Source organism: Ursus maritimus, unplaced genomic scaffold, assembly GCF_017311325.1.
Source record: "Ursus maritimus isolate PB19 unplaced genomic scaffold, ASM1731132v1 scaffold_10, whole genome shotgun sequence".
NCBI classification, from domain to species: domain Eukaryota; kingdom Metazoa; phylum Chordata; class Mammalia; order Carnivora; family Ursidae; genus Ursus; species Ursus maritimus.
In genome coordinates this window covers 8,551,990-8,574,073 of record NW_024423344.1, presented here as the reverse complement: position 1 = coordinate 8,574,073, position 22,084 = coordinate 8,551,990, and the positions used below count along the sequence as shown (strand labels likewise).

Genomic DNA, 22,084 nt, shown 5'->3' with positions numbered 1-22,084 from the left:
ATGAAAGTCAGGTAATGAAAATGCTTTCAGAAAGTTAAGCACATCATAAAATATATTATTTTGGTTGTGAGGAACAAGACATGAACATTTGAAAGCCATGGACCTGGATGAAAGATGAAACAGCAGACAACATGACCCATACTAGTGCATCATAGACATGACCCATACTATTGGGTCATAGCACTCACGGTGAAGAATCTCACTCCCATGCCAAGATGTTGGTAGTAAGGGTACTCCCAAGAGCTCACTAAGGCAAAATAAATGGATCAGTGATCTGGAAAAGTTAGCATAAAGGCTAGGTGTCTTTCAAGACAAAATAATGACACCTGGAAATCAAGTCTTCATTGATGTAAAGAAAAATTACTATGTCTATAAGAAAGAATACATTAACAGAGGAGTGGGTGCCTGGTGCCTGGAGTGGAAAGTCCAAAGACCCTGCCCTGACCTCTCGGGCTCCAGCGCCCTCCTGGGCAGGGGTGCCCCGATCGCCTGGACACCTCAGTCTCAGTGACATGAGACCTTTGAGTTTATCAATAACTACCCTTATGCTATGCTTCTAAGCAAGATTATGAGCACGATTTACCAAGCTGTCTAGACTTATCTTCAGGGAGAGAAGGCATGTTTCTCATGATCAATTAATGAGTCTCTTGAGAACTTGGTTAGTGGGAATTGGTCTCTTTGACCTTGTCACCATTGGACCCATTGACAAATTTAAGGTTTTAGACCTGAGGACCACAGGCTGGAGCCAACCTCGCTAACGTTCCTATCTTATCTCTCTGTGTCCAACAAATCCAAGAGTCAAAAAAAAAAAAAAGTTATGTTTCTCCCTTCTGGATATTTATTAACTTCTGCTGTGGAGGAAAATCATGCATTTCATTTTTTTTTCTTTTTTTTTTCTTTTTTGAATATATAACAGTTTATTCTAGAGACAAATGATGGGCTTACTGTACTATACCACTAATATCTATATATCTGTATCTATTTCTATGTCTATTTCTATTCTTTTAAAAAAATTTTAAAAAGATTTTATTCATTTATTTGACACAGAGAGAGAGAGAGACAGCGAGAGAGGGAACACAAGCAGGGGGAGTGGGAGAGGGAGAAGCAGGCTCCCTGCTGAGCAAGGAGCTCAATGTGGGGCTCGATCCCAGGGCCCTGGGATCATGATATGAGCCAGAGGCAGACTGAGCCACCCAGGTGCCCCTGTATCCTTCTATTCTTTCTTTCTTTCTTTCTTTCTTTCTTTCTTTCTTTCTTTCTTTCTTTCTCTTATTTTCATGTTGAGGGTCAGCTATAAAGATTTTTATTTTGGTAAGTAGAGGAACAACCAGTAGAAAGGCACATTATCAGACTAAACTTTTATACTGCAATCTTTGAAATGCTATCTTAAGCACAAGACATTTTTATTATTCAAAATTTGTGTATTATTTTATGTGTTTTAAAATGTTCATGCAAATCTGCTGTGAACTCAAGAAAGTTTTCATTTGTTAAGTGATCTAAAATACCTATTTCACTTTCATTTTATATTTTTTTATGCTTTTCCATTGACAGAAAAGGCAGACAGTTCTGAAAGAGAGGCTCTCATGTCTGAACTCAAAATGATGACTCACCTGGGAAACCACGAGAATATCGTGAATCTGCTGGGGGCATGCACACTGTCAGGTAATCAATTCCTACTCAAAACATCTCATCAAAAATATTTTCGCCTGAAGACAGAGAGGACATTTGTTCTCCATTTTCCCTCTTTCCTCAGTCATAGTAGGGGCCCCGAAACCCAAGAGGAGTTAGACACTGAGCACCCTGCAATCAGATGGGTCAGTGTGGAGAATAGAATGCCTCTCTGTACTGGGATATGCCTCATAATTCTAACCTACATAACAACAGCGACAGCACTGAAGGTACACGTTGTGGTATCTCCCTCTACCTGCTCAGATGGAGCGTCTCCCCCGGCTGCGAGGCTGGCCTCAGTGCAGTGGGGAAAATGGCCACAGAGCTTGGCCGTGGCCGCCTTTGGGCTGCTTCAAATAAGGCACCGCGAAGGCAGGATTTCAAACGTCATTTTCCCAGCATTCACTGGAGCATGCGCTCTGATTCACTTCTGCTTAGAAATACCAGAAAGATGTGCTCGCGGATCATTCCTTCTGGGACTGGGACAAAAAAGAAGAGAACAAGAGCAAATGGACCTAGGAGGATACTCGTGACCTGTATCTCCCTCCTCAGGCAAACAACAGATCGGCATAGATTTGCCAAGGGCTCACAACGCAGCTGGCATATTATTTCCAGTTGCAAACTGGAGAATCCAAGTGGTCAGTGGTTATTGGTGAGGCAAGGGACAACAGGGGCCCAGGTGGAAGGCAGGAAGATGCTGCTTTCCAAAGGAGGTAGAGCCAAAAGCCAAAATTGAGTGTAAAGCATAAGAAGAGAGAAAATCAGAAAAAGCTGTACTCTCTCAAAGTCAGGGGAGAAGTAGGCTCTCATAGATGATGCTGTCTGCTACACAGACATCTGAAAGAATTATTTGGGATTTGTATACCTATAATGAATTATTTGGAATTTGTATACCTATAATGAAAATTCTCTTTCAGGACCAATTTACTTGATTTTTGAATATTGTTGCTATGGTGATCTTCTCAACTATCTAAGAAATAAAAGAGAAAAATTTCACAGGACATGGACAGAGATTTTCAAGGAACACAATTTCAGTTTTTACCCCACTTTCCAATCACAACCAAATTCCAGGTAAGAGAAGTGGGCCAGGGTTTCACAATTATACATTGCAGAACACAGCCCCAGTATGATGGTTAAACACCCCACACTGGCCGGTCTCTGAAGGCCATAGTTCAGCATTGTGTGGTCTGTGGGCTCTAAGATCTAGAAAGGTCACTTATCTTCCCCCCAGTTTCTCTGCTGATTTGGAACAATGAGACTTTCACTTTCAGGGGCTCTCCACCTGTGCCTGAATCACACTCTGGACACATATTCAGTTTGGGGAAGAGTGCATTATTTAGTCTTTCAGCTCTCCTGGATGACACATAGGAATCGGTAGAAAGAATGAACACTTTTCCCAAAGTCCTTGACATATTTCTAGAGAGTAGTTCAGGTCTTGGGAGTTTGGTGCAAAAGAGCTCTGAACTCATAAACTGGATTTTCAAAAATTAGAATCAGTTGACATAATGTGATGGGGATGAAATGAAGGAGCGGTAACCTTTGTCTCTAGGCTCTGTGCTGTACATTCTGCCACCCGTGGGGAGCCCGAGTGATCTTCGGTCCTGATAGGATTTTTTGTTTTAGCATGCATAAACGAGGGCTGTAGGAGTCCGGTGGGATGCTCGTCCTCATCCCTGGAAATTTCCCGCTAATTACGTGAACATCACGCAACTCCTTTCTCTGAATGAATTCACAGGCGTTCTTCATAGAACGATTCCTCAAGCCACAGTGTCTGCCTCTTGCCTCCACACATGTGAAAGCTCTCCCTATCCTAACGGCCGGTCTTTAGAGACTTGTCTTCACTGAGGGACTTTCGGAGGGTGCATTCGAGATCCCAGCCTTGTTTTTCCTAGCGTGTGGGTTTCAGCTCAGGCCTTTGGGCTTCTAAGGTCTGACACAGAGACTTAGCGTCTTAAAGCCGGGAGGCCCCGTGGAGATCCCCGTGGGCATCGTTGTGTGGTTGCCCAGAACCAATTCATGCCTGTCACACCAGTCTTGTCTTGCACAGCCATTTCTTAGTTCGTATTCTACAACAGAAAATTCTGCGGCATCGTCTGTGCTCCAGAATAGGGTCTCTTCATGAGTCAGATGGTGTGATCCATGCAACTCCACAGTTAGCAACAGCTAATGCTGGTCAGCAGGGCCTTGGCTTCTTTCTAGTCTCTGGGCTATTAAATACAGTGAAGCGACTTAGGAATGTTTGTGGTCTGCAAGCATAAAGCCATGTTTCAAAGATATGGAAATTGTAAATTGGGGTGAACTTGTATGCTGGAATAAATGGAATCATCGTCTGTGTATAATGCACACAGAATTCCTCAGCGAAGGATTTTGTGTTATACACCACAAAAGAGAGTTTCGTTATTACTATTTATTAATTTCACGGGAAAAGGAAATGCGCTTTATTTACAAAGACCAACTTGAGAAAAGAAGGATGAAACACAGGTCTTTATAGAAGATCTGTATTACAGGAACTTTCACAGGGGAAGTGGGCTTTTAGAAACAGAAGAGGTGTGGGTCCTAATTGTACATTTTGTTAGCTTCGTAATTTCAGCAAATCACATTTATCTCACCAAGTCTTTTATAAAATGTGACTCCGACGCTCAGCTTGTCAAGTTGTGGCAAGGACTGAATGAGGTCCTGTTTGAACTGTGGACCCTGTGCAGATAATGGGGATCACTCCTCTCCTCGTTAGACTTGGCAAACTCAATTCTACACGTTTTTAATGTCCACACACGCAAAAACATGGACAAGTGGATGCTGTGCTTTTAATCTAAAAGCCCATTTGTAACTGGAGTTCATTTCGTTGATGAATCGTATTTTTTTAAATAGAATGTCTACTCAGGAGAAGAACATAAATAACAAAATATATTTTTTTAATAGTATGCCTGGTTCAAGAGAAGTTCAGATACACCAGGACTTGGATCATATCTCAGGGTTCAATGGGAATTCATTTCAATCCGAAGGTAATATTTTATTCTAATCAGTAGTACCCTAAAATAGAAACAGATACGGGAATTCTGTTAGCTGTTTTTTTAAAAGTGTCTGAATGCAAATCATGTTTGTCTTTGCTAATGTCACCTGTAGGCTTTATTAACACATATTTGCTTTAAAGGTAGTGAAAAGCCAACAGTTTATATGTTGTGCCTTTGATGTCAGCATGCAACTAACAAACACTGAGGGCTATTTTATTTGGCCAGGTTGAATTTAAAAATAAACTCATAAATTAATTAGAGCCATCAATTACCGATAAGTGGAAAAATGATGAGTTCTGAAATCAGACAGAAGTTGGGTTAACCTTGGGTTCCTTTACTTTCTGGCTGGAAGACTTTGGACAATTTCTGTAAGCATCTGAGCCCCAATTTTGTCATCTATAAAATGGGCCTAATAGTACTTTCGTCCTAGTACCATCGGTAGGATTAAGTGGAAGTACAGTAAGTGCCCAATGCAGTTCACGAAACGTGGTGGCACAATGTGAATACTTTCCCACGTGACAAAACTACGTTGCACAAAAGAGGAGGATCGGAAACTCCTGACTGATCAGGAGGTCGTCGGTCACCAAAGCAGCTGGCGAGGTCGCCCCTCTAACCAAAAGGAAGCTTTGGCTGAGCCTTCAGAGCCCACAGGTTTAGCGTGAATGCGTTAGCCCCAGTGCTACTGGGAAAATGAGGTGGGAGCTTCCTTTGTAGGCTGGGCGCCCCTCCTCATTGTGGCTTTGATAACCTCCCCATGGAGATGGAATGGGGCGACCTCTAGACTTGGGGCAAGCATGAGGACCAGTTTTGTTTTACAGATGAAACTGAATATGAAAACCAAAAAAGGCTGGAGGAAGAAGAGGACTTGAATGTGCTGACATTTGAAGACCTTCTTTGCTTTGCCTACCAAGTTGCCAAAGGAATGGAATTTCTGGAATTTAAGTCGGTAAGCCCCTTTTGAAGAAGAAACTAACAGCAGCAACAAGATAATTTTGGAAATGAGATGTGCTTTCCTTTTTCTTATTTTAACTTGTATCTCTTAAAGTCTGTCTCCCCCGCCATCCACCATCTTCACTGTTGGAACCACCTAGAACATTCATCACACCAGCCCTGGGTGAATTACAGGGGGAAGGCCTGAGATCCCTTACTAGATAATGGTTATCAAAGCCCTCCCAGGCGGTCCAAAGTCCCCTGAGGTTCCAGATAGAAAAGCAAAGCGAGGCGTGCAGTATCAGTCCTTCCTTGGACGGCCAGTGCCCTGCGCATGGGCATTTGACCCTAGGTAAGCGGGGCCTCAAACACAGTGTGCTTGACCCCTGGCAAGAGGGGTGGGCTAGCAGGATCCTTGTGCACCTGCTGCCTCCCCCGATGCTAATCCCAGATCCACAGGGCTGTGATGTGAGGGCTGTGGAGCCTGCCTCAAACCATGGTTTCTACCTCAATGTTGCATTCTTTCTATAATTGTCTTTCAGCCCTGTTCTTGGACATTTCAAGCGTCTCCTGCCTGTGAGCTGATGAAAGTCATTCCTCTAGCTGCTTTCTGTCCACAACGTCTTATGTTCTGTTACCTTCTGTGTGTTTCCCACACTCTTCTCTCCTCTTTTTCCTTTGAATCTTTGCTTCTCTTTCTCCCTCTTTCCTCCATGTCCCTCCCTTTGCCTCCTCTCTCCTCCTTCTCCCTGAATTTGGAGAAAATCATTTCAACTGTATTTTTTTTTAATTGCTTTCTCTAACATATGGTCATAGGTCAGGTATATCTCAACTTAAAAAAAGATTAACATGAAATAAATCAACAATTTTGAAGAATAGAAAAAAAATGGTCACAATAGCAACCAAACCTGTGAAGCATCTTGAGATAAACACAAGAAATAAACCAGACCCACATGAAACATGATTAAACGGCAAAAAAGAGGCATGAATAAATGAGCTCTACCATGTTCATGTAGGAGAGATTCAGGGTTTATTAGAAAAGCTAATTCTGTCCAAGTTAATCTGTATGTTTAACACAACTCCAGTTAGAATCTCAAGGGTTTTCTTTTCCCTCATGGATGTTGAAAGTGCACATTACCCTCTTTCCTTTTCTTTTTCCAAATGTGGGCCTCCTTGCTCAGCACTTAAAAAAAAAAATTCCTGTCTCATCATATTCTCCCACCCCTCATCTCCCACCCCTCATCACATTCTTTTTTTAAAAAATTCTATTAATTAACATATAGTGTATTATCAGTTTCAGAGGTAGAGTTCAGTGAGTCATCAGTCTTATCTAACACTAAGAGCTCATTCCATTATGTGCCCTCCTTAATGCCCATCACCCAGTTACCCCATCCCCCACCTGCCTCTCCTCCAACAACCCTGTTTGTTTCCTAGAGTTAAGAGTCTCTTATGGTTTGTCTCCCTCTCCGATTTCATCTTGTTTTATTTTTTCCTCCCTCCCCTATGATCCTCTGTTGTGTTCCTTTAATTCCACCTGTGAGTGAGAGCATATGATAGTTGTCTTTCTCTGACAGACTTATTTCACTTAGCGTAATACCCTCTCGTTCCATCCACGTCATTGCAAATGGCAAGATTTCAATTTTTGATGGCTGAGTAATGTTCCATTGTGTATATAGACCACATCTTCTTTATCCAGTCCTCTCTCTGAGGCACACTCTTCTCCTCATCTCCCCTGCCTGCTGTTGGATTCCTCTTTTCTCAAGTGTCTCTGTAGTTGCTTTATCTACAGTTCACCTACTCGGCTACAATAGTGCTTGCGTGTCTTTACAGACCTTGGAGGGCCACCACCTCGATCGTCTGGTTTGCTGCCTGTCGTGAAATAAATACGCAAACTACTCACAACTGGAGGCCAAGGGACGCTGCTTTTTCCCCCTTTGGGCTTGTTATAATAAGAATTTTTTGAGGGGCGCCTGGGTAGTGCAGTGGTTAAGCATCTGCCTTCGGCTCAGGGCGTGATCCCAGTGTTCTGGGTTTGAGCCCCACATCAGGCTCCTCCACTGGGAGCCTGCTTCTTCCTCTCCCACTCCCCCTGCTTGTGTTCCCTCTCTCGCTGGCTGTCTCTCTCTGTCAAATAAATAAATAAAATCCTTAAAAAAAAAAAAAAGAATTTTTTGAGGCGGGGCGCCTGGGTAGCGCAGTCGTTAAGCGTCTGCCTTCGGCTCAGGGCGTGATCCCAGCCTTCTGGGATCGAGTCCCACATGAGGCTCCTCTGATAGGAGCCTGCTTCTTCCTCTCCCACTCCCCCTGCTTATGTTCCCTCTCTCGCTGGCTGTCTCTCTCTGTCAAATTAATAAATAAAATCTTTAAAAAAAAAAGAATTTTTTGAGGAATATCCCGTGTCTTAGACCCTCTCCCTTTGTTTTCCCTTTAGGCCCTATCCTCCGCACCATGATGTCACTGTCTCCTCTTCATCTTTTCTCCCTACCTCTCTGGTTGCTCCTTGCTTTCCCCGTAGCTTCCATGACTGCATCCAGCATTAACTCGAGCCCTGACTAGTGCCAAGCACGGTGCTAGGCACTGAGATAGTCAGAGCTTATCACCAAGGGAGAAAGAGACAAGCAGACATGCAAATCAAAGATGACTGTGTAGTGTGGTAAATATTCGTGCTCAAGTAAGCTCTGGGAACCCAGGGAAAGCACAGACGCATCAGAACCGGGAGTGGGGGAGAGGGCGGGGGGCGGTGCAGGAAAGGTTTGGGGAAGGAGCTCGTGCTTTGGCTAGAGGAGATTTTTGAGGAAAAGGAAAACCAGCAGGGAACATGGGATAGGGCAGGGAATTCGAAATCAGGAGGAAGTCTGTTGAGAAAGGTCACGAGTGAAATGCGTGGCTTGTGGTTCCTGGGGCAGCAGAGAAGGGCCTAGTCCAGCAGATATGCCTATGTGAAGCTCAAGAGAAATGCCTGGGTTGGAAACAGAGGTTTGGTGATGGTAATTGCATCCCTCGGTTTGGACGAAGTGGCTCAGAGGACGATGCGGACCGAGAGGGTGCGGCCCTGGGGAATGAGAGCAGGCTGGCATGGAGCCCCAGAAGGAAACCTGGTCCACCAGGCAGTAGGAAGAAAACAGGGGCCAGGGACGTGCTGAATTCACAGAAGGAGGGACCTGAAGGAGGAGGGGCTGGGCCAGCAGTACCAGGTGCCACCAGGAGGTCAAATCCAATCTCAGCTGGCTTGGTGTCGTGCACGTCACTGCGGGCCTTAGCCCAGGCAGCTGGGGCAGACATCTGGGAGGGGGAAGGCAGGGTGCAGGGGGCCGGTAGTAAAGTGGTGAAGTGTCAATGGAATCTACAGGCAGCGGACAACCTCTCAGGAAACTGGAGACGGAGGAAGGAGAGCTAGGGGGATTTTAGTCTGCCTGGTTTTTGCTTCTATCTTTTCAAGATTGAAGAGAGTTCTTGGACCTTTAGCATCTAGTGCTCGGCTCCTTTGAGTATCTTCCTTCTTAGAGTTCATTCTCTTGCCAGGCCACTTGGATTCACGCCATGTCCTCTGTCCACCCAGGGGCTCCTGATTCCACTTCAGTCACCCTTCCCAAACTTATCTTTCGTTCTGTTTTTCTTCCCGAATATTTTCTTTGTTCGTACTCTCATTGCCAAAGCTGTTTTCCAGTCAGAAAAGAGATAATTTTCTCCATCCCACAGTAAAAGCGCTGGACAACGGCCTCCGAAAATCCCCTTGGGAGGGAGCTCAACACTGGGCTCTGGTATTGTGTCTTTTATTTATAGGAAGACACAACACCCAGCCAGGTTTGATCTTCTTGCTAAGAACCCATCCCCTTGGTCTCCGGGAATGTTCCATAAGCAGCACAAATGACTGCATCCAGCACAGCAGAAGAATCGGGCCATCTGCGTCCCCTCTGGGCTGCACGTCACACGTGATGACTGCCGGTGGCCCGGTAAAGATAAGACACCTCAATGAGCCACACTTTCCTTCATCTGTAACTCCTGCNNAACTCGAAACTGGACGCAAAATTGCACTCTGTGGTAATCTCCGTCAGAGTAAATAACACTCCGATTTCATTCTTTGTAGTGTGTTCACAGAGACCTGGCAGCCAGGAACGTGCTCGTGACCCACGGGAAAGGGGTGAAGATCTGCGATTTCGGACTGGCCCGGGATATCAGGAGTGACTCCAACTATGTTGTCAGGGGCAACGTGAGGCCGCTATTTCTCACATGTTTTTATACTGTTATTTTGTGTTTTGTCATTGGGACAGTGGACCTCACTCACTGTAGTGCGGGTTTCATTGATGGCAACGTCCGAAAACCTACTGACCACAGTCAGCTTTCTCAGGTTCAAAAGCTTTTTCTGGAGCTTCAGGGAATATTCCAGTTATAAGAAACGCTGAGCGAGATAGCATCACATCTGTCCTGGGGCTACTCGGAACAGACCAATTAGGGACCTTAGAGTACAATCCACACTTAAAAAAACTCGTTACTTGAACTTACTTCAGTTCCCTTAGCTGTGACGTGACTAGAGTCGTGTTTCCAATTATGGGAATCTGGCGGTCGCTATAATAAAGCATTTTTTAAAGTACAACATGTAAATTAAATATTAGCTCATGAATATTTCGCATCTTATTACTGTCACACAGGGAGACCTAAAATATGATCAAATCTACTGGCGAAAAAAAAAAAAAAACAGAACAAAACCCAACTCGGGACAGATGTGTTATTTAAGAACTATTGGAAATACTAGATGATAAAATTGTGTACTGCAAAGAGTGGCTTGTAAGAATCACAACACCTTGAATTAAGCCCCTAATTCTTCTTTTTTGGAATTTCTCTGTGCTTTATTGTCCCCACCTGTGAAATAAGAGTGGCAACAAGTACTGACATCGTGCTTAACATGTGCTAAGCACTATTCTTAGCGCTTTACATATATTCAGTCATTTAGTCCTCAAAGTGCCGACTCGTGGGTGGGGAAATCGAGGCACAGAATCGTAATTTGCCCATGATTACACAGCACGTGGACTGGATCATGAATGGTCTGAGCCCCAAGTCTGTGCATAACTACTGTGACACATGCAGCGTTTCCCATGAGGATTATCCACTTACCTCATTGGCACTGTTGTGGGAATAAACCAATAAAACCAACATGAAAGCACCTGGCTGGGGTAAATAGCCAATAAATGTTAAAAATGAAATTAAACTATATTCCCATTAGAATCAAATAACCATCTCAGCTGATTTTCCATCTATACTTCACTCGTTGTAGCTGAAGTCATAAAGATGATCAAAGCTCATGGGTGACTGTGTGGTTTTTCCCTTACTAGCTGGTGGTCTCTTATGTGGGAAGGTGAATTCCATTTGGCACCTCAATTAATTCCCTTAATTAATCCAATTAACCAGCCTAGCCTGTTTGATTCTGTCAGCTCATCAGTCTGTGTAGGATTTAAAATAGGGTTTCTTTCTTGAGCTTCGATTTTTTTTTTTTTTAATTTCCCCAAGCAATCTTTACACCCAACGCGGGGCTCGAACTCACGAGATCCAGAGTTATATGCTCTACCGACTGAACCAGCCAGGTGCCCTTTGAGCTCTGATTTTACTTGGCAGATTTAACGTGCACAGTGAAGGGCTCCTCACCTCATGAAAAAGAAAATACTACAAAAAGCTCTGTCCCAGTAACCTACCTGCTCCTGTGTCTTGATTCTACTCTGAGGCTGTATTACCTCTAAACCTGCCTTTCGTGCTACTAGAAAGTATTAAAGCCACAGAAGCCAGCCTGGTGTCATTCCTGGAAGTGATGACATATGCTCCCCTCACCACATTCTTGTCGCTGGCATTTCCACTAAAGTTCTTCCAAGAAATGCTTTAACAAAATATTCCACTAATTTACCAGTATCTTACCTCCGGGCAACTGACTGGTTACTCCTTGATGGGCATTATCTGCTGTTAAACTTACCCATTCCAAGCACAGGGCTTTGTTCAAGATGAGTTTTAAAGAGGTAGCCAGCCGTGGGGCGTCTGGGTGGCTCCGTGGGTTGGGCATCTGATTCTTGACTTTGGCTCAGGTCACGATCTTGGGGTCATGAGATAGAGCCTGTGCTGAGTGTGTCAGGCTCTCTGCTGAGTGTGGAGCCTGCTTAAGATTCTCCCTCGCCCTCTGCCCCCCACCCCTGCTTGCACGCATGTTCTCTCTCTCTCTCTCTAAACAAAAATGAAAGATATCTGGTTGGGTTGTTTTTGGTTTGGTTGGGGTTTTTTTATTTCTTTTTGTAAGGCTATTATGTTAGAATGTTGATTGGAAAGTAAAAAAACTTCCCCTTGAGGAATACCATTTTCTCCATCAAGCAGTAAGAGTGGCTTTAGGAAGCAAAGAAATTTTATCATCTAGTGAGTGAGAGAAAAGAAATACTCTTTACCATTCAATCCATTCCCCATTGATGACCACTGATCTTCTCCTGCACTCCGCCCAGGCTCGTCTGCCCGTAAAGTGGATGGCCCCTGAGAGCTTATTTGAGGGGATCTACACCATAAAGAGTGACGTCTGGTCGTATGGAATATTACTCTGGGAAATATTCTCGCTTGGTAAGTTTTGCACTTTGCTGCCATCCTTTGGCCCCTCTGCGCCCCATCCCCGTTCCTAAATCGAAGAGTGCCCGACATGCCACCTCTAATGCTCCCGAGAGCCCGCTAGTCTGACATCCGTGCCACGTCATGCTCTATCTGGCATCTTCCCCACCGGCCAAACCGGCTTGAGAGCAGGAGCCGTGACGTTCCCACTTGCAGCCTCGCACCCAGCAGTGTCGGCCCGTGGGAGCTCTCCGCACATGCTTGTTAACTGAGCGAGTACATAAACAAACGAGATGGTTTATCCTCCCTCGTGTCTTCCTCAGGTGTCAATCCGTACCCTGGTATTCCGGTTGATGCTAATTTCTATAAACTCATTCAAAGCGGATTTAAGATGGATCAGCCGTTTTATGCTACGGAAGAAATGTAAGTTCAAATCAGACTGCATGATGGCTGCAATCAGGAATTTACAGTCTCTCTCGTTCCGAACGCATGACCGAAAGAAAGTAAAACTCCTTAGTGCAAAATTCATATGATTCCTTTAAAAAAAAAAAAAAGGAAAGGAAAGGAAACAAAACTCTTCCTTTTTGTTTCGGGGATTTCTGAACACAACTGAAGATACGGTGAATTGGGGGCTTCGATTCTTTTGCTCGAGGAGTCCATGAAGGTGATAAGACTCCATCTCCTGATTTCTGGGCCCCCAGATGCATTTCCGTCCGTCATCTAATGTGCCCTTCCTGGTGTGAGTTCAAAGTCTAGTGGATTACTTGCCACAAAGCAAACAGGCCGTAGAGGATGGGTAGCCCCCCGGCAAGATATGGTGGGAAATGATCAACTTTTCTTCGTTCCGATTTCCTCAGCTTACTCCTCCTCCTCCTGCTTTTACAGATACTTTATAATGCAATCCTGCTGGGCTTTTGACTCAAGGAAACGGCCGTCCTTCCCCAATCTAACTTCATTTTTGGGATGTCAGCTGGCAGACGCCGAAGAAGCGGTATGTAGGGGCATCATACTTGGGAAAGCACTGTTAGAAAGGAAAGCAGTAACTCAGAACACACGCTGATTTCCTAGGAGTCAAGTTCCACGTTGTCTTTCTCGGCACAGTTTGTCTTGGTTGCCCTTTGAAAGTTGTATGGGGTGAGATATGTTTATTGGTAAGTGTTTTTAGGGGGGATAAAGCTTTCCCTAAAGATTTCAGCCGATTGATTAAGAAAGTAAATGTTTTTAAGTGTCCAGTGCATAGGACTAGACAACTAAACAAAACTTAATCCCTGACCGTCACTGACCTTTCCTAATTCAACATGAAGCTTTAGTATGGAATAATCCCACAGCCCAGTCATGTAATACAGCAGAGTGGAAAGAACATTGACCTGGAGTCATGAGAGTCTAGTCCCAGCTCTAGCACTCTATCTTCTCATCGCCATGTGAATTATGGCAAATCCCTTTACTTCTCTGGGCTTTAATTTTTGCACCTGTAAAATGGGTTGCCAAGGTCAGTCATCCTTGAGCTTTGGGAACTTGAAATCACTTTGCTGACTCTTCCCCTCAGTAATACAGTCTGGCATAGTGAACAGAACCATCCCCTAGAGGAAGTGGACAAAGGATGGGACCTTGAACCCCCAATACCTAGTTTCAAATCGTGGCTCCGTCATTTACATCTTATAGGCCTCGATTAAGTCACTTAATCTCAGTTTCCCTATCTGAAACATAGGATTAATAAATCTTCCTTTAGGAATTTGTGAGGAGTAGGACGTAAGTGAAAAGACTTAGCTCATAGCAGACGCTTAGTAGTTACTCAATAAATGTTAGTTACATAGGAACCTGATTGTTTAAATGGATTGTCTGTTCTCTTTTTCTAAATTATTAAGAGTCCATTTTCAATTCTGTAGTCTCTCCAGAGACCTGGGTGTGTGGTGCATGTCATTTCCTCCTGGTAGGATGTTTTAAAAGTCACATTCGGAAACTAAATTATTGTCAGGAAATTAAGCCAAAAAGGTCAGGGAGATGGAAAACCTCAAGGCTATTGAGCCAACAACCTGGACACAGTTAATGACACTATAAGATAAACCGAAAGAAGAGTTATAGAGAGAAATAAGAAATGGGCTGTTGAGGTAAAGAGAAAGGACCACGTTATTTTTCCTCACTGGGCAGCTGGGTATGGATCCACAGAAGTGTTACTTGCACTAAGCTGTGAAGAATGAGTAGTATTTTGGCTGTTGGGGGATGGAGGGTTAGTGGGGTGTTCCACGCCGGACGACTAATATAAATAAAGGTTCAAAGTTGGGAAAGTGGAATGGAAGGTAAATGGTCATGGCTGAAGTATAGGGTGGGTGGGGGAACATGCAGCAACACAAGACCGGAAAGGTAGTGGACCAGGGTGCAGGCTGCGCAACTGCTCAAAAGCCCCTCGGCTTTGCTCAGGACCCCCTTGTCTTGGAGTACAAGTGTCCTTTCATGTCCCCGCACCCACGGGACGTCCAAATCCCCTTCCCTGTGTGCAGGGAATCAGGAGGTGTTGGGTGGCAAACTCTCCATGGGTGATGATTCAGCTGAGGGTGTCCGAGTTCAGGGCCACCCCTCCAACATCCCCACCCCCCATTCTCTTCCTCTCTGCCCCCTGACCCTCTGTCATGGAAGGTTCCTTTTCCTACCAGTGTCAGAGTCACTGATAGCAAGCTGGATGTTCTTCGGGTAAGTTAGATAATAGCATCCCCTCTATGGGGGGGTGACCACACCAAGAGGAGCCTCTTACTGCTGGCTGGTGCAGCGGGATCCAGTCCAGAAGCCCGTGGAGCAGAGCAGAGACTGGAGCTCAGTTCCCACGTGCCCGCTTGGCTGGGCACCTGTGAGCAAGGCATCATCTACACAACCGTGCCCGGCCACTCCACCCACTATGAGCAAACCCTTGCTCCCCCTCTGTTGCCACTCCACACGTGCTTTCCCTCCACACCTTCCGAGCACAGCCATGTCTAGTCTCTCGGGTGGGAGACAGGCCTTGCCAGCAAGCCGGGGGAAGTATTTCCTGGTATGCCTGTGAAGGCTTTCTGTGGGATCTCTGCTTTTGCTTCATCGTGGACTAGGGAAGGCAAATGCCCTCAGGGAACAAATGAGAAGGGGAGAGAAGCACACTGAGAAAATATTGGTAATGCTTTTAGATATAACCCAGCCCCAGTGGTATGGAGTTAGAGCGGGGAGGTCACCAATGACGTGCTAAGACATTATTCAGACAGTGGTGAACCAACGAGGATTTTTACAGTGGACAACAATATCTGTCTTGATGACCCAGATCACTACGAATGGTGACAGATGTTACCTAGGCTTATGGTGGTGATCATTTTGCAATATATACACATACGTGAATCATATCGTACACCTGAAACTAATATAGAGTTATATATCCCTTGTATCTCATTTTAAAAAAAAGAGCCAGATCCAGTATTCTGTCCTCTCCAAAGACCTCTGTAGCTTCCCTACTCAGATTCCAGAGTCCTTCTGAGTCCCCCAGCACTTTGTCTGTAACTGTATGTGAGACCCCAGTAATGTTGTGTGAGACCTTCACTCTATGGGTCTGTCTTTCCCATCACTAGACTTGGTTCATGAGGGCAAGCACACGCACCGCCCATCTTCACATCTCCCGATGCAGTCCCACAGGCAGGAGACTGTCACTGGTTATTGAATAATAACCAGTGTCAGCACGAGGGTACCTCAGAGGTCACATCCGTTTCGTTCACCGTTACATACCCCGTAGCTGGCATAATGCTTAGCATGTAGAAAGTGCTAAGCCAGTATTTCTGGAAGGAAGGAAGGAAGGAAGGAAGGAAGGAAGGAAGGAAGGAAGGAAGGAGAAAGAAAGGAAGCACAAAAGTACATTTGAGAAAGCAAACCCTAACAGCGGAAGTAAGGACATCAGTTAAGAGGTGACTGTGGCAACAGAGGTGAGCAAAGATGAGGAGTGAACTAGGCGGTGGGGGGAGGGGGAGTGCAGCAGGAAGGGACATGCACAGCTGCTGTTTTAGGAAAGGGGCCTGAACTCACATCATCTCTCCTCTCAGGTCTGTGCCCACAAATCATAGGAAATATATACATATAACATAAATATAATAAATATAAATGTATTATCAATGTATCATTCATTTATATTATATTATAAATAAATAAAATACAAATAAAATAAATGTAAATATAAAATACAAAATATAAATATAAAAATTTTATATAAATATAAAAAAATGGGGCACCTGAGTGGCTCAGTCAGTTAAGCGTCTGCCTTCGGCTCAGGTCATGATCTCAGGATCCTGGGATCCAGCCCTGCATTGGGCTCCCCGCTCAGTGAAGAGCCTGCTTCTCCCTCTCCCTCTGCCCTGCTCCCTCTTCCCCTCCCCCACTGGTTTTCTCTCTCTCTCACTCTCAAATAAACAAATAAAATCTTAAAAAATAAAATAAATATAAAAATATTAAATATATACACACACACGTATATATTTTTTATTATATTTTTTAAAGAAGTGAGGCTGTAATTGCCTTTGAAAGCCAGAATGAGATCTTTGTGGACCAGTAACTGTGGCAAACCCCTGAGACACTGAAAGCAGTTAGGACTAGAGAGGGAAGACCCACAACAGAGGACTCTTTGAAAGAATGAGGACAAGTGCTTTCCTAGAGGGTAGGGAGAGGTCTGGTGGGATGGTGAAGAAGTTCCACAGTGGGGGCACCTGGGTGGCACAGCGGTTAAGCGTCTGCCTTTGGCTCAGGGCGTGATCCCGGCGTTATGGGATCGAGCTCCACATCAGGCTCCTCTGCTATGAGCCTGCTTCTTCCTCTCCCACTCCCCCTGCTTGTGTTCCCTCTCTCGCTGGCTGTCTCTATCTCTGTTGAATAAATAAATAAAATCTTTAAAAAAAAAAAAAGAAGTTCCACAGTGGGACCAGTCACACTGTTAAATACACATAAGAATAACATGGGTGTTAAAAACGTACGTATAACCACTGTGAAAATGGAAATATAATCTATAATCTTAGGTTCAGTGTAAAAGAAAAAAGGACCATAGGAAACCTGATCAACGCCACAAAATGGGGAAGAGAGACACAAAGAGCATTCATGGAAATAGAAAAAGCACAAAATGGCAAGATTAGTAAGTCCGCTTAAGAAAGAGAATTTCAAAATAAATGAGACTATTCTCGCACAGATCACATTTACTAACCTCAGTGCAGGGAATGAGAAATCCCCAGGAATAACTGAAAAGCTTCTGGTGTCCTGCATGAGAAATGCAAACTCAGGCTACTTATGGAAGCCTTTGGTTCACAAGAAGGAGGAGGAGGAAGGAAAACGACATAAAAAGAGACCCTGCTTATTAAAACCCATAGGAGCCAGCCAAATTTATAACTCTAAATTCATTTATCAGGGAAAAAAAAGAATGAGAATGAACAACTTAAACTTTCAACTCAAGAAGCTAAGGAAAAAAAACCCCATAAATAAGGAGGAGGGAAGAGGAGGAAGAGGATGAACGAAGCAGAAGAAAAGAACCAATAGGGGGCGCCTGGGTGGCTTCGCTCGTTGAGCGTTAGACTCCTGGTTTCAGCTCAGGTCGTGGTCTCAGGGCCCTGGAATCGAACTCTTCGTTGGGCTCCATGCTGAGCGTGGAGTCTGCCTGAGATTCTTTTCCCTCCCTCTCCCCCCCTTTCTCCCCATGCTTGTGGGTGCTCTCTCCCTAAATAAATAAATAATAATAATAAAAGAAAATAACTAATAAAGATACAGGCAGAATTAATTAAACCTAGAGTAGCCCTCAAAACAAAATAATAGTGATGATCAGAAAACCTAAAACTTGTTTTTTGAACTAATAATAGTAATGATTTAATGGCTAACATTTTTGAATGTTTGTCATGCACTCTACTAATATACTACCCATAATAACTCACTTAATTCTCACATCAATCTCACGAAGTAAGTTTTATTATTACCTCTTTTGCAGATCAGTAAATTGAGATACAGAGAGGTTCAGTCGTTTGCCCAAGGTAACACAGTAAATGTCAGACTTTGGATTTGAATACAATAGTCTGGATCTAGTTTACACTGTATATTAATATTGTATATTAAAACAGTATACAAATATACCACTAACACATACTAACTATGAAGAGAACGATTAAGAAAAAAGAGAAAGCACAAATGACATTCAGAATAAAAAGGACATAATTATGGATAGAGAAACCATTTTAAAAAGTGTAAGAAAATCTTACACACCTCTTTCTATTGATACACTTGAAAAGCTGTTTCAAAATTTTTATAAGGAGAATGTACTCATGTATTACTTGTGTGATCAGAAAAATTCATTTTAAAATCACTTAGAGGGGTGAGGGGATGGGAGGTACGGGATTCCAGTTACGGAATGAAAAAGTCATGGGGACAAAGGCACTGCACAAGGCATATAGTCAATGGTGTTGTAATAGTGCCGTATGGTGGCCGATGGGAGCTCCGCTTGTGGGGAGCACGGCGTAATGTACAGACTTGTGGAATCACTATGTTGTACACCTGAAACTGATGTAACATTGTGTTTCATCTACACGTCAATAAAACTAATTAATTACTTATAGAAATAAAAATCACTTAAAGAAATGGACAGGAAGACATTAAAAGCAGTGACTTACCTGTCCCTGATTGGCTGTGGGAATACAGTGGGATTGAGAAGATGGTTCTAAATGTTCTGGATTGTGGGCCTGGAGGAGGGGCGGTGTGCTAAGGGGACTGTCAATAAAGGAAGGAGAGAAGGTTTGGAGATCAGAGGTAATGGGCTCAGGTGTGGAGCTGCTGGATTTGAAGTGGTGCTGGTATTTCCGTCACAGACTTCCTTAGATGGTTAGAAATCCAGTGCTAGAAATGTACATTTGGTTCAAAGGTCATAACCAACTGCTAGGCTTGCTTTACAAAAACGATGTATCGTTACCGTTCATCCTTAAGGGTAGAGGCAGACTATTATTGTTTGTTTTCCAGAAAGAAAAATTAAGAGGAGGAGATGGTCCTTTCAGTGAACACGATAACTGACTACCAAAACGAACTAACACAAAGAAATACACAGCAGTGAGGCGTGGGGGAGGGAGGGAGTCTGTCAAACTCACTAAGAATGCATGATCCCTGGAAAAAAATAAAAAAAGAATGCAGAATGCACGATCCCTACATCACAGAGAGTTCTCATAAATATTAAGAAAAACCTGCATAGCCCTAGATAAAAGGGCAAAGGAGAGAAGCAGACTGTTCGCAATGAAGTGCAAAAATTATTGAACATAGAAAAAGATGTTCGACTTTGCTAATCATGAAACACACAGGCGAGGAGATAAAACCTTCGCTGGACAAAGGGCTAGAGCCGTGAGCGACGGTTAACACCCCTGCCGCCGGGCTCGGGAGAAAACAGTGCTGTTTCCAGATCCCCGGAGAGGAGCAGAAATAAGGGACGTTTTCTGCAGGGCAGCCTGGCGATGGACTTCACCGTTCAGATGTGCATCCCCTTTGACCCAGCAATGCCACTGCCCTCCTTCACCCCACAGACAGGGCCAGGGTGCATTCCCAGTGATGTTCTATTACCAGTCCATCAAAAGGTCGGTTGTGGTGCCTCCGTACTACGGAATGCTAGGCTACTATTAAAAGGATGAATGTGCTCATATTTGGTAAATAGTGAAAATATGTAACACATGTAACATGCGAACAACATACTAGTAATTCAAAATAAGGTTCTAAAACAGGGTTTACACTCTGAGCCTACCGACACGAAATTGTGCGTACGCAGCAAGCTATCCAGGATGGTGGCCACCTCTGATGATTGTAGCTTTTTTCCTATGTATCTTCCTATGTTGCTAAAGTTATCTTTATGCATGTGCATTAACTTTGTCATCAGACAAAAAGTAGAGCTGTTTTCAGTTTGGAAAAACATTTTAAAGTCACTCACCTCCCAAGTGGAACTCAAGAATCAGTCCCCTGTATTAATTGCATAATGCATAGATCTTTTTTAGTGGCCTTTCTCTTTTATGGTTTTACTGTTCGGCCTGAGGATTTCTAGATTGGGACTTTATATCCAAGAGTAGAAACAACAACGGAATCAGCTATTTGATTATAACTTGATTTCTCCATTAATAAACCGGATTTGCTTTGTCTACTAATATCCTCTAAGATTACCCTCTAAGGCTTAGGTATAGAAATAGTAAGTAACCTGCAATGCGGGCCCTCGACACGTCTATCTTCATCAGATGGTAATCAGCGTTCCGTCTTTTTCCCACCTTCAGATGTATCAGAACACGGATGGCCACGTCTCAGACCGTCCTTCCGGCTACCAGAACAGGCGACCTTACAGTAGAGAGGTGGATTCCGGGCTCCTGGCTCCCCAGGGTCATGGTGAAGACTCCTAGAGAAGCAGTTTAGTCTTAAGGACGTCCTCCCTCTGACCCCCACCTTAAACAGGCTATAGATTACCAAAACAGGATTCATTTCATCACCAAAAGAAAGTATATTCTGCTGCTTTGCTGGACTTTTCTCTAGAAGCTCTCTGTATCTACTCTTGTTTTCAAAGGAACTTTTGTACAAACAAATCATCCTTTGCACAAGGCAGGAAGAGCTGATAATTCACTTTACTGAAGCTTCTACCTACATCCAAAGGCCTTCTCGGGCTGGCTTGAGTGAAAATCGTGTACTTGACGTAGAGTATATTCTTGTAAATACATAAAACAAAAGCATTTTGCTAAGGAGAAGCTGATATGATTTTTTAAATCTATGTTTTAAAATAATATGTAATTTTTCCAGCTATTTAGTGATATATTTTATGAATGGAAATAAAATCTCTTCTCTAGAAATGTTTGTCATTGAATTGTTGACGTGACCTATTTAGGACAAGACTTAACTGGAGGGCAGGAACCTAATGAAATTACGTGCAACGATTTGTTTGTGCGTGTGTATTTTTTTCCTACTGAGAAGCTCCAGCCTTTCATCAGATTCTTAAAAGGATCCGGGACTCCTGCCCCCAGACCTGAGCAGAAGAGCCGATGTGTGCTTACTTCTCTGCAACACTGGATTCAACCTCCCTCGTCCTTTGAATTCAGCTTAGCTCCCTCCCTCCCACGGGCTTATAAAGTTGGTCTTGTCCTCATCCTTACTTTCCAGGTGTGGTTCTTGGTGAAGAGCTTGGTGAAGGTCTGCCTTTTCTTGTCCTCCCTTCCAGGGCCATTAGTAAGATAAGAACCCTGAAGCCCGTCCGCCTGGGCTGGAATTCTCTTTCCAACGCGCCTTAGCTGCGCAACGTTGGGCAAGTAACTAAACTCATTTAGGTCTCAGCTTCCTCTTCAGGAAGAGGAAATTAGCATGGATGGCATCTATCTTACACGGTTGTGGTAAGTGGACTACATCTGTAATATATGTATGTTAGAAATATATGCACAAAGAGATGGTCCCCAACTTATGGCGGTTCAACTTAAGATTTTTTGACTTTACGATGGTGCAAAAGGGATACACATTCTGTAGAAACCCTTCTTTGAATTTTGAATTTCTCAGGCTAGCGATATGCAGTGCGATTGTCTCTGGTGATGCTGGGCAGGGGCCGTTCCCAGTCAGCCTCGGGATCGCAGGGTGAAAAACCACAACACTGACAACCATTGTATACCCATTCGACCACGCTGTTGTTCACTTTCAGGACAGTATTCAACACATTACATGACAGAGTCAACACTTTATTATAAAATAGGCTTTGTGTTAGATGATTTTGCCCAACTGGAGGCTGACGTCAGTATTCTGAGCCCCTAGGTGGGCTAGGCTAAGCTGTGAGGTTCGAAAGGTTGTATTAAATGCATTTCAACTTAGGATATTTTCAACCTACTGTGGGTTTCCTTGGACATAACCCTATGGCAAACTGAGGACAATCTATATTACATAAA

General features: G+C 43.9%; 1 protein-coding gene across 1 annotated transcript in view; it reads left to right on the top strand.

Annotated features, from left to right (window-relative positions):
* Positions 1–20,665, top strand: part of FLT3 (fms related receptor tyrosine kinase 3) — a 73,205-nt gene extending 52,540 nt beyond the window's left edge. The window contains exons 16-24 of the mRNA XM_040621759.1: positions 1,552–1,662; positions 2,586–2,739; positions 4,588–4,670; positions 5,498–5,625; positions 9,697–9,819; positions 12,083–12,194; positions 12,503–12,602; positions 13,065–13,170; positions 20,447–20,665. Of these exons, the coding sequence (XP_040477693.1) occupies positions 1,552–1,662; positions 2,586–2,739; positions 4,588–4,670; positions 5,498–5,625; positions 9,697–9,819; positions 12,083–12,194; positions 12,503–12,602; positions 13,065–13,170; positions 20,447–20,569 (1,040 nt within the window). The 3' untranslated portion in view covers positions 20,570–20,665. The remainder of the gene's footprint in view (positions 1–1,551; positions 1,663–2,585; positions 2,740–4,587; positions 4,671–5,497; positions 5,626–9,696; positions 9,820–12,082; positions 12,195–12,502; positions 12,603–13,064; positions 13,171–20,446) is intronic.
* Positions 20,666–22,084: the final 1,419 nt, after the last annotated feature.